Below are 12,824 nucleotides of genomic sequence, written 5' to 3' on the forward strand. Positions count from 1 at the left end.
ATATTTATATATATATTCATATACAGAATGCTTTAAAAAAACGAGCCAATCCAGAAGCTCATTGGTAAGAGGAAAACAACACGGCCAGGTGCAGAAAGAAAATATATTCAAGCTGACATGAAGTAAATCAGAACAGTTTTTTGATTTTGCTTTTTTAAAGAAATAGATTAACTAAAAAAGCGAAAAGCAATTCATGAAAAGAATGTAAAATGCAGCGGTAAGTAAAGTCAATACAAATGAATAAAAGGTATTTAAAAAAATATGGGTCTAAAAAAAAAATGGAATACAAGAAAACAAATCAATAAAAGCAAAAAGAGATCAAATCCATCAAAATAAAGAAACAATGAAAATAAAAGCAAGTACTTAAAGTTATTATATAAAATAATATTATACAGGTTCTTAAAATGGTCCATCCTGAGCTGAGTGGTTTTCATCCCTCAAAAGCATGAGCAGTTCTAGGCAGGGGCCAACAGGGGCCAGTGCCCCTGTAATACTGAGCTTGCCCCCCTGTGGCCCCCCCTCCAAAAGGAAGAGCCCCCCCTCAAAACACATACACAGTGTTTAATTCAACAACCGGACTCACAATCTAGAATTAAATACTGTTACTGAAACAAATATAAATCATGGTATTTAATGATGTGTGCTATTATTTGGCATAATATTTATGTATTTTAAAGCGATCATCTTTGTCTATTTTTCACCTGGTTTAATGTTCCTCTCTGACAAAACAACTGGCCCCTGTTTGGCCCCCTCAGTAAAGGTGGTCTAGAACCGCCACCGCTCAAAAAGGGATTGTTCAAGTCAAAGAGAGTGGCCCACAATGTTTTTCTGTGAGTCGATTAATCATAAAAACAAATGAATTTAGAGATATTGAATGGATAATTAGAGGAAATGTGGAACTCCACTGACATTAAATATTCCATAAACTTAAAGATAATAGCAGCTAAGGCAGGTCACAGCAGTGCCACTCGTGTCTTACAGACTTAGCTAAGCTATCACTTCTCGAGCACAATGATGAGGCATTAGCCAAGGGACACTATTTTTGGGAGTCATTGTTTGACTTAAAAAGCTAACTGCAGAGTCATTTAGCTAATCCCCAAAGCCCTCCCAGGGAGATCAAACCGTGTGGATATCAAGCTTCTTCTAGATAAAGGTGCAGCTGAGAAAAGAGAACAGGATGAGGATCAAAAAGCTCATCACTGCAGACTGCAGCTGACCGCAGCGTCAAAGTAAACCATATATATATATATATATATATATATATATGTATATATATATATATATATGTATATAATCCTTCTTAAAGAAACTCTTTGAAAACGACATGTAATGATAATCATCTCTTGGATGTGTAGATGAATAGACTTCATATTTACCACTTGAAACAGTTAACCTCTGGGGAAAGAAGAAACCGAATTTCTTAGTGTGAGTTTTTACATGGTAATAATAATGTGTCTGCTAAAGTCTTTCTATGTAATGTTTCACACTTAAATATAATATAAATCAAGTCTCTCCTCTGAAAATAACTCTGTGAGTCATGACTGTCTACAATGGGTGTAACACCCGAGTCCCACTGTCTGTGATGTTTTCAGAGTTTTCAGAGTCCTATCTTCACTTTGTTTACATCGCCGGGACGGCCGGCTGACTCCTCCCCTCGTGTATAAAAGTTGTTTAATTGAGGGACTAGAGAAAAGAAGAATAACATACTGTACTCACTGCTTAACTGTGTTTCTAGATCACGCTCATTTCAGGTAAATTTACATGCAGTGTGAAGATACCAGCATAATAAAGATCGCTAGCATTAGCATGCTAACACAACAATGCAGCGAGAGTTGTTTTGGTTTCATGCTGGTGCTCAAGGGCGACATCTGCTGGATCAAAACATCACATATAAAGCCTTAAAAAATGTTCACTTTGAACAGACACACACAGGTCCATGGTATATGTGTGATAAGCTAACATCAGTGTGTTTGAATCAGTTTGTATTTTGTTCTCAGCATCCACAATTTCATCACCTAATTACATTTCACTGCAAGATGGAGAAAAAGCCAAAATGATTGTGGAGGCAATTCTCTAAGCCATTCAGTCTAATTAACAAATTTTGTGTGTGTGTGGGTTGTTGTTTGAAACTGATTTTAAACTGCAGCTCCAGTGAAGCACCCCCCCCCCCTCTGATGCCTCTGTGTTGTCTAATTTTAAAATTCTGTTTAATTCTAAAATTCAAAATGTCTTCCAAACATGAGCACTCCCTCAGCAGACCTCAAGTTAATATATTTATGTTTTCTCGTTTTAAGCTCCCCCTTGTCAGTGGATAGAATAAAGATGATAAATATGAGATGAGTGCGCTCACCCTGTCGTGTCTGTGTGAAGGTGACTCGACCCGCCCCCCCCCCGTCTCTACCGAGCAATAAAAACAACTTAGTGTGCATTTCTTCACTTACAGCAAATGCACAAAGCAGAGAGTCAATGAGGGAGGCAGTGAGCTAAATCCATATAAGCTCTATTGAAATTCCCCCTCTGAGTGCGCAGACTGCCTCGTGTTATTGTATTTTTTGCCTTCTGTTGTTGGCAGTGTGCTTTAGGAGGCTCATTGCTTTCTGTCTATAACGATGATATAAAGTAATATCCTTTTCTTTTTCGTCTTCCCACCCAGTGTGCACAAACACAGCCACCATAGGATATTAATACACAGTCTGAGAAGGATTTGTGGATACTTCTGGATACAGTCGTTCCAGATGGGATTAAAAGAACTCTGATTCAAAATAATATTTCCCCAAATTCACATCAAAAAAACATGAATAAGCCCAAACCTAAAGTCTGCAATGCATTGCTCATGCAGAGTTTGTCTAAGCACAGTTCTTGTCCATGTGAGAGTCCACACAGACCCGCAGAGTGACTGCTGTACTCTACACTGTCAGGACAAACATTTCTGAAAGGCGATGAGATGCTTGAAGCGCCTCCAAATTTAGTAGCTCCAGCTCAAAGCCTCGACAGCTGATAGCTTTTTCTGTTTGTTCTTCTAACACACTTCTATTCACAAAGAAGGTCCAAAAATAGAAAAATACTGATCCCAATATAGATAGATGAGCATGTGAAACTAAATTTCATGTCATGTAGGTCTACACACAAAAGAAATACAACTTATGCTAGAAAAAAAAAGCTACATAGTGCCAGATGTTTGTTCTGCTTGAAAAATCAATAAAAGCAAAAAGAGATCAAATCCATCAAAATAAGGAAACAATGAAAAGAGAAAATGTTTTCATCAGGGCAATAATAACCTATATCAAAATATATATATATATATTTATATACAGAATGCTTTAAAAAAAAACGAGCCAATCCAGAAGCTCATTGGTAAGAGGAAAACAACACGGCCAGGTGCAGAAAGAAAAGATATTCAAGCTGACAGGAAGTGAATCAGAACAACAAAAGATGTCAAAACATTTTTAAAGAAATAGAGTCACTAAAAAAGGGAAAAGCAATTCATGAAAAGAATGTAAAATGTAGCGGTAAGTAAAGTCAATAAAAATGAATAAAAGCAAAAAGAGATCAAATCCATCAAAATAAGAAAACAATGAAAATAAAAGCAAGTAGTTAAAGTTATTATATAAAATTATATCATACAGGTTGTCCTTAAAATGATCCATCCTGAGCTGAGTGGTTTTCACCCCTTAAAAGAATCTGGCGGTTCTAGACAGGGGCCAACGTTGAATCAGCTGATGTCACACCTCAGAGCACAGGTAGCCTTAAAGAGCTGGTATAGAGTGAAAACCTGCAGAGTCTTAGCCCTTACAAAGCACATCATTCTTCAACCCTGAACGCCTCACTGTCAACACTGCAGGCCGCAGTCGATGCTGCAGCGCTGACCTCCACCAGCAGAGGCAGGAGTTTAATCTCTTAATCCTGCTAGTTCTCTGGATTTTCACCACTTAGTTTTCTGCACATGTGTTGGTTAGTCTTAAATATACATCGAGCATGCTTCATCATAATCAGCTTTGAATTAGTGTCAGAAGCATCAGCTGTTACAGGAACATGCAGTGTGACCTCGATGCTGAGACGCTGAAGTAAATAAAGTGACAGTCAAAGAGGATTCAGTGAACTTCATGGATTATTTACTGCAAATGCACAGAGTCGGTGTGTACAGGGAAGTAGTTTGTAGAGGAGGAGACTCACATTACAGAAGCACATGCAAGACACACACACACACACACACACACACACACACACACACACACACACACGACACAGACACACACAGACACACACAGACACACACACGCACACACACTCACACACACACACAGTGTCATTAAGAGGGACTTTGGTCCTCAGTAGAATTGGACGAGCAGCTCTTTACTTTTCTCTTTAATAATGAATGAAACTTTACTTCACCCTGCTTCAGAAAGTCATGAATAAGAAATGTCAACAAAAAGATCCGTCATCTTATGACAGACTTGGACTCGTATCATCAGAGTAATTATGTAACAGTGAGTAAAACCACATGTGCATGTACCAGATGTTGCTCTTTTACATTTCAACTGAGCGGCTGCACTTCTACCTCACTTTCTATTGGCTCATACGATAAACATGTATGTTTTTTTTTAAATAAACGGAGGGGCATTCATAATAAAGTACAACATAAGTGATGTGTGACCACAGAGCATGCAGTCATTTTGTCTGTAACAAAAACTGAGAGAGCTCGTTGTGCTGCATGTGTTACTCTACATCTCAATGTCAAAGGACCCAGAAAGTAAAAGCATGCACAGGGCTGGATTAACACACATGTGGGACAAAGGGCAAAGATCGCCTGTGGTCCCCTATGGACCCTTATTTTCTATAATTCTATATAGCCCATTATTTCTGTATTTTCTCATATTGGAAAATTCAATTTATCCATAAAGAAGCCATTTTTCTCCAACATCACGCTCAAGGTGAGATGCTCAAATGTTCATGTAAACACAATAATGATTTATTACAGACTGCAAGTTGAATAAACATAAAGAAGTTGATTAAAATAATCATTTCATGACTTCATTATTTAACGTTTGACAGTCTTTCAGGACACCATTAAAAGGGAATACAATCCCTAAGTAAAGATAGTTAAACGTAAAGTTAGTTAAAACATTGAATAATTGACATTAACATGTTTGGTAGTGTGGTTACATGGCTTGGATGCTAAATGCTAAATTAGCTGTTGTGTGGTAGCTGTAAGTTGCTGATAAGTCGGCCTAGCGAATGAGTTTTTAAATAAGTTATTTTACCTGAAATGAAGTCTGATTTCACCGTATTCTTTAAGAGTTTTTGATCAGTACAAAAAGTATTGAAATGCTTATAAATATGCTATATTCACTGTGTTTGTAGTATGATGCAAAAACAGCATTTGAGCATTAGCATGTCAGAAAAAAATGGCCGCCCTGTGACTGGTGAATTCAGCCCCCAATGATTTACCATTGATGCTTTAACTTTAAGTTGACACTTTCTATATTAACCAAGAAAACATAAGTGAGGAGGTTGACTGACTTATTCCTTATTAATCATGAACGTGATCTTTCAGTACTTTAACCAGTTAACCAGAGGTCATCACCATAATGACCTCTGGTTAACCTTTACTATTTTAAAGTCTTTATATGTGATTTTTCACTCTTAAATGTAGAAATCAAGTATCTCCTCTGAAAATAACTCTGTGAGTCATGACTGTCTACAATGGGTGTAACACCCGAGTCCCACTGTCTGTGATGTTTTCAGAGTCCTATCTTCACTTTGTTTACATCGCCAGGACGGCCGGCTGACTCCTCCCCTCGTGTATAAAAGTTGTTTAATTGAGGGACTAGAGAAAAGAAGAATAACATACTGTACTCACTGCTTAACTGTGTTTCTAGATCACGCTCATTTCAGGTAAATTTACATGCAGTGTGAAGATACCAGCAGAATAAAGATCGCTAGCATTAGCATGCTAACACAACAATGCAGCGCCAGTTGTTTTGGTTTCATGCTGGTGCTCAAGGGCGACACCTGCTGGATCAAAACATCACATATAAAGCCTTTAAAGATTTGAAAGTGTCAGATACCAGATATCAGGATTTTTTTCAGAACACTTCAGAATCGTCAGTTATGATATTAGTTATAAAGTCTAGAAATCAAAACCAGTTTTAAGTAAGACGCCCACGTAAGCGCAGTAAGAACTGAAATAGGAAACATCTTAAATCTCATGCCTTCAAGATATTGCAGAAACATTGATGATACCCATAATGCCTCAAGGCACCATATCCTTTTTTATAAGGGACCAAGTTGGTCCAAAAAGCCTTAAAAACATATACTTAATTAATCTACAATAAATGATCACAGATTAAGTGCCATATGGTGAACCTGCTCCAACCCCCCCCCCATTAAGAGTTTATATTTAATCAAACCAACTATAAGCTATATCTGGATACTGTTGTGTACAATCACAAAACAAGGTCCCATAAAGTCTTTGTTGCTCATTTTTTATTTTATCTGTTAATTGAAGGAGCATTTTTATGTTATTTTTGATAAAGGCTAATTCTGCATTATTGGACTGAAAACAATGAAAAGTTAGCCTGAAAGCTAGGCCTATTCATTCTCCAATCATGTTTGCAGATAAATCTTATTTGTTGGGGTGTGTAAGTATAATGTTGTGTGGATCACTGTGAGCCTGAGGAAGCGCCCCTGGCAGTGCAGCGGGACTGAAGCGCCTCCTGTCTTCTTTCCCCCTCCTCTCCATCCTTTTACGCCGAACCAGAACCATTCATCTCTCCCCTCCTTCAGGCTTCACATCCGGGTCATCCGCCAGTATCTGTCTCTTGCGTCTGTGTGTCTGACAGAGTAATAATTATTTCATCCGCCGCCGCCGCCGCCGCCGTGCTGTACTGCAGCTCTCCGCCGGACTGCGCGGCTCGCCGAGCGGACACTTTGCGTGGCGTGCACCGCTGATGTCGGAGCCACGGGCGCTGTGAAGGCTGCAGCCGGTTGTTGGAGGGATGAGACGGTAGGAGGCTTTTTCTATGGGCCAGTCCGCGGTGATTAACTCGCCCTAACGATGTCTAAGAGCCTCAAGAAGAAAAACCACTGGACCAACAAAGTCCACGAAGCGGTGATAACCCGCGGGAAGGAAGGGGAGCTGGGGTTCGAGCTGAAGGGGGGCGCGGAGATCGGCCAGTTCCCTTACTTCGGCGAGGTGAAGCAGGGGAAGGGACTGATCCAGAGCGGCAAACTGGCCCAGGATGAGCTGCTGCTGGAGGTCAACAATATGCCGGTGGCCGGGCTCACCACCCGGGACGTGCAGGCTGTGATTAAACACTGCAAAGACCCGGTCCGCCTCAAATGTGTCAAACAAGGTGAGATATACGACGAGTGGCCAACAGCGCACCGACGTGGGGTTAAAGGAGGCGGGGAGGAGTGTGTGTGTGTGTGTGTGTGTGTGTGTGTGTGTGTAGCTTGTCTGATTACGATGTCAATCCAGTCATATGTCAAGCTTCACAATCACTACAGGCTGAGTCCTGTATGTGTAGTGGACTCTGCACAAACCCTGCGCTCAGGCCTGTGTGTGCATCGCCGTAATGATGGCTTCAGCCCACCAGGACCAGTAACTGTAATGGTTATTTTGCAGCCGCTGTTTGTTTATCACGGTGTGTGTGTGTGTGTGTGTGTGTGTGTGTGTGTGTCTGGTTCGATGCCACAGCCCGGAGGGGGGTGTGTCCGTTTAGGCGTCACGCCACCAGCCTGCGGTTTTTTTTTTTTTTTTACTCCTTATTCTAGTCGAGGATGAAGGGGGCTCGATTCTCCAGCAGGCCTGTGCTGTGGATCAAATGTTTTTCTCTTTGCTGCTGTAGAGATTGAGCAGGCAGACACACACACACACACACACACACACACACACACACACACACTCAGATACTCACGCTTCTAACAACACACTCAGTCTGCTGGCTGCCAGTGCAGACTGTTATTACAGTTCAATTACACACTGGTGAAGAAATTACACCTCTGTAGCCCAATTACTGTTCAGCTCTTGTTCGCACTGATCAGCTCTGCATACTACATGCTTCTTAATTTCCAACACATGTCTACACACACACACACACACACACACACACACACACACACATATTTGGTTTATGAAATGTTCCTGAGTTCAGAAGTGGAAAAATAATCATGCATGTCTCTTGCAGTCATGCTCTGAGGAGTCTTTCTGACTGTTTTTTCTTTTTGTTTTTGTGAGCCGGTTGCAGTGTTTCGTGTAATTTTTCTGTGGCCTCCCGAGCTCCCAGGCTTTGTTTGTATGTTTCTGAGCACAGCGTTTTGGATTTTACTGCAACAGTGTTGACTGAGTGACCTGCTTCTGTCAGCCAGTGTAACAGCAGCAGCACACAGGAGGTCTGTACACGAGCAGAACATCGGAGGCGATGGTTATCATCACACCCTCTCAGGCGTTTTTCCTTTAAGTCCTATAATGAGTGGCTGAGCGTCCTCAGCCATGAAATGAGCATTACAGCAGCTTGTTTTCTGGGACACCAGAGTGGAGAAGGAATCAATTTTTATTTTTTATTTTTGGACTTTGCAGAGTTGTGCTCTCAGAGGATTTGTCTTCACACTCTGACTGCTCGCTCTCAGGATTTCCATGGGTTGCGTCAATGTGATTGATTATTGAGTTATAGCTGCTGACAGAGGGAGAGCGTGGTCTTGTGATGTGCATGGGGTTAAATGTTAATGTGTGTGTGTCCCAGGACAGGTCCGTTTCTCTACCCCTCTCTCTCTCTCTCTCTCTCTCTCTCTCTCTCTCTCTCTCCATCTTTTATCCATTTAAACATGAGTCTGTCTGTTTATTGAACTTCCCACCTCACACTGTGGGTTTTTGCTAACATCATACTTGAGCACTCTGCTGTTTGTGCACAGCTTCTCTCTCTCTCTCTCTCTCTCTCTGTCTCTCTCTCTCTCTGTCTCTCTCTCTCTCTATGTCTCTCTCTCTCTCTCTCTCTCTCTCTCTATGTCTCTCTCTCTCTCTCTCTCTCTATGTCTCTCTCTCTCTCTCTCTCTCTCTCTCTCTCTATGTCTCTGTCTGTCTGTCTCTCTCTCTCTCTCTCTCTCTATGTCTCTCTCTCTCTCTCTGTCTCTCTCTCTCTCTCTCTCTATGTCTCTCTCTCTATGTCTCTCTCTCTCTCTCTCTCCCTCTCTGTCTCTCTCTCTCTCTCTCCCTCTCTGTCTCTCTCTCTCTCTCTCCCTCTCTGTCTCTCTCTCTCTCTTTCTCTCTATCTCTCTCTCTCTCTCTCTCTCTCTCTCTCTCTCTCTCTCTCTCTATGTCTCTCTCTGTCTCTCTCTCTCTCTCTCCCTCTCTGTCTCTCTCTCTCTCTCTCCTCTCTGTCTCTCTCTCTCTCTTTCTCTCTATCTCTCTCTCTCTCTCTCTCTCTCTCTCTCTCTCTCTCTCTCTATGTCTCTCTCTATCTCTCTCTCTCTCTCTCTCTCTCTCTCTCTCTCTCTCTCTCTCTCTCTCTCTCTCTGTCTCTCTCTCTCTCTCTCTCTGTCTCTCTCTCTCTCTCTGTCTCTCTCTCTCTCTCTCTCTCTCTCTCTCTCTCTCTCTCTATGTCTCTCTCTATCTCTCTCTCTCTCTCTCTCTCTCTCTCTCTCTCTCTCTCTCTCTCTCTCTCTGTCTCTCTCTCTCTCTCTCTCTCTCTCTGTCTCTCGCTGTCTCTCTCCCTCTCTCTCTCTCTCTCTCTCTCTCTGCTGTCACACTGCTGTTTGAGTGTATATTTAGGGCTCTGTGGACGCAGACAATTGCAGCTGACACGCTCGTGGCCTGCCGAGGAATCAGCTAGAAGCAGTCCAGTTACTAGATAGAGGCCACACACACACACACACACACACACACACACACACACACACACACACACACACACACACACACACACACACACTGTGATGTCAGAAATCTAAAGATGTTCAAACAGACAGAACCTTACGCTGCTTTACCTGGAAGTTTAGAAATATGTCCCCGCCTCGTTTATTGGTTCTGCTGTTTTCAAATCACAGCCTATAGGCAGAGACATGAGAGCATACGGGAGGAAGTCCTGTGCTTGCAACTTTTTGTGCAGTTCACACCATGCAGGTGATAGCTACTGTATCAAGTCGACCTCTAGTGTTCATGAACGTGTAGAGCTGGAGAACAAATTATCGAATGAAAGAATCTGTCGGTCGATTGTTGCTCGCTGTTTTGTTTTGTAGATAAAAGACTTTAATGTGAAAGAAGCCAGGAAAGAAATGTCTCAAGAGAGGTGTTATTTATTCTCCTGCTGTGTGTGTGTGTGTGTGTGTGTGTGTGTGTGTGTGTGTGTGTGTGTGTGTGTGTGTGTGGTGTGTGTGTATGTTTGTGTATGTGTGTGTGTGTGTGTCTGTGTGTGTGTGTGTGTGTGTGTGTGTGTGTGTATGTTTGTGTATGTGTGTGTGTGTGTGTGTGTGTGTGTGTGTGTGTGTGTGTGTGTGTGTGTGTGTGTGTGTGTGTGTGTGTGTGTGTGTGTGTGCTGTCATGTAAATGGATGTGTTGTGAATATATCTCAGCTGATGGATCCCAAGCAAACAAAACAACACAAAACGTCACCAGAGAAACAAAACAAACAAACAAACAAACAAACAAACAAACAAACAAACACGATGTCAGTAACGTCACCTTAGCTCCTCAATGAATGATGTCTGTATTCCATTTAGCTTCTTCAGCCAGGGTGTTGTTGTTGTTGTTGTTGTTGTTGTTGTTGTTGTTGTTGTTGGCTCAGTGTCACACTACTGTCATGAACACAGAGGAACCTCAATAGAACAAAGGCATCATGATGAACTTAGACTATCTTATTATAATTAGAACTTAAAGACACACTGCCAAGAAATCGTTGTTATCTTTCCTTATTTAAGTGTAGAATATATTTTATTTGTTTTTGCTCAAGAAAGAGAACAAACTATCCGATAAGATAAGATAAGATAAGATAAGATAAGATAAGATAAGATAAGATAAGATAAGATAATCCTTTATTTATCCCACAACGGGGAAATTTACAGTGTTACAGCAGCAAAGAGCAAAGATTGCAAACAGAATAGAACATAGATTTTGAAAAATAAATAAGGATAAAACAAAGCCTTTAGTTAAATATATCTATATTTTTTTCATTTCTGGTCTCGCAGTTGAGTTATTGTCGTCGTCTTGTCAACGTTATCTGATAAACATCTCTCATGTGTTTGTCTCCTCCATCAGCAATCGAGCACGAGTAAAGTGAGACCGGCTGCTCGGCTCAGTGAGGCACATTTATAAAAGTGCCATGAAGATCATAACTGCTGAGAGGTGTTAGAACAGTATGGAGAGGGGAGAAGTGTGAATGACTGTGTGTGTGTGTGTGTGCGTGTGTGTGTGTGTGTGTGTGTGTGTGTGTGTGTGTGTGAGTGTGTGTGAGGTGTGTGCTGAATTGTAAGTGAGAAAGAGAGGTGGAGTCTTAAGAGAAGAGTATGGTAAAGGTGTGATAATATTCACTTTGAGGAACAGAGGAGACTCCATCTTGTGATTCTTTTAGCCCGTTTCTGGCAGATCCTTCATTATTTAAAAAAATCAAAATAAATACATATTTTAATGTGCAATCTTCTTTTATTATGGAGTGACTTTGTCGTGCTGGATTTTCATAACCACTAAAGCACACAGGAAAAATAAAACAGTGGAATCTTGTTTTTGTCTTTTCCTTTAACACAAATCAGATTTCAAGTCATTAGACATTATGCTGGAAAATACTTTCAAATTTCTAATTATTATAATGTTTTATATTACATTACTGTTCTGCTCATCAATCAGTGTATCCTGTTTATAAAAAAACACTTTAAGGGAAAGTGATATTTATGCAGAATGTAAATGTATCTGCCTCTAAGAACGCCCTTTTTAAGTTGTTTTTAATTGTTAATCTTTGTCACAAATAGCTATGGCCCAAATACAGTGATATAAATAATTTTGTTGCTAGCTATTTTTGGCCTTGAATTTTGTTATTCAGAATACATTAGAGCCATCATCCCAGACTTAATCACCTTAATGCACCTGTAGGTTCATGAGAACAACATGCAGTGCTGCTTTTCTTAGGGAAAAACAACACAAGTTAAAACATGTGAACATGCCCTGGAACATCTAAGTGGAACACAGCCAGCCTGTGTCACACTGTGCAGCAGCAGCTCTCGGACACAGCAGATATGTAGGGCAGACGTGGGAGCTTTCTATTTCCTAATGAACCTATTTACATAGACCAGGCGGAGGGACTCTACCACCATATCTGAATTATTTAATGCTTTTTTAAACTGTAAACTTAGCACAGTCAACAAAGAGCTTTGTGAAATCGATATCATGTGAAACCTCATCAGATGGTGCAACACCTGTCAAAGTTTGTCATTGGAGCAAAGCAGACTTCTGTTTTAAACTTGGAACAGTGTGTTGCAGGATTAAATAATGATTGAAACTAGCAAAAAATGGTCAGGTAAAACCTTAGCTAAAGGACTTTGACACCAGCTGATGTTTTTAATGTTTACAAAAGAAAACGGGTTTAATAAAATCAGGCGGTGGCTCCCTGCATGATATAATGCACTAATGTAAAGCTGCTTGTCATGTGTTTCCTCTTGATTTGAACTGAAAGTTTGAAATATATATTTAAATCAAAAACGTGGACTATAGCAGGACAGTGGTCACATTCACGCTTATGTTTGCCCTACTTTCTCAAGGATTTGAAGAGGAGGAATTATTGATGAATTTGGCAAATGTAGCGTTATCTAACACGAGATTTGGCTGGAGACGCTGCAGT

General features: G+C 40.8%; 1 protein-coding gene across 6 annotated transcripts in view; it reads left to right on the plus strand.

The window, feature by feature from the left end:
• The first annotated feature begins 6,731 nt into the window (after nucleotides 1–6,731).
• Nucleotides 6,732–12,824, plus strand: part of magi2b (membrane associated guanylate kinase, WW and PDZ domain containing 2b) — a 92,965-nt gene continuing 86,872 nt past the window's right edge. For 2 of the 6 annotated variants that reach the window (XM_065957360.1, XM_065957362.1), the window contains exon 1: nucleotides 6,735–7,355. In XM_065957360.1, coding sequence (XP_065813432.1) covers nucleotides 7,058–7,355 — 298 coding nt within the window. In that variant the 5' untranslated portion in view covers nucleotides 6,735–7,057. Of the gene's footprint in view, nucleotides 7,356–12,824 lie in introns of all 6 variants that reach the window. The other 4 variants (XM_065957356.1, XM_065957357.1, XR_010666712.1 and 1 more) reach the window with 3 other exon arrangements.

This window comes from Labrus bergylta, chromosome 7 (genome assembly GCF_963930695.1).
Source record: "Labrus bergylta chromosome 7, fLabBer1.1, whole genome shotgun sequence".
NCBI lineage: Eukaryota > Metazoa > Chordata > Actinopteri > Labriformes > Labridae > Labrus > Labrus bergylta.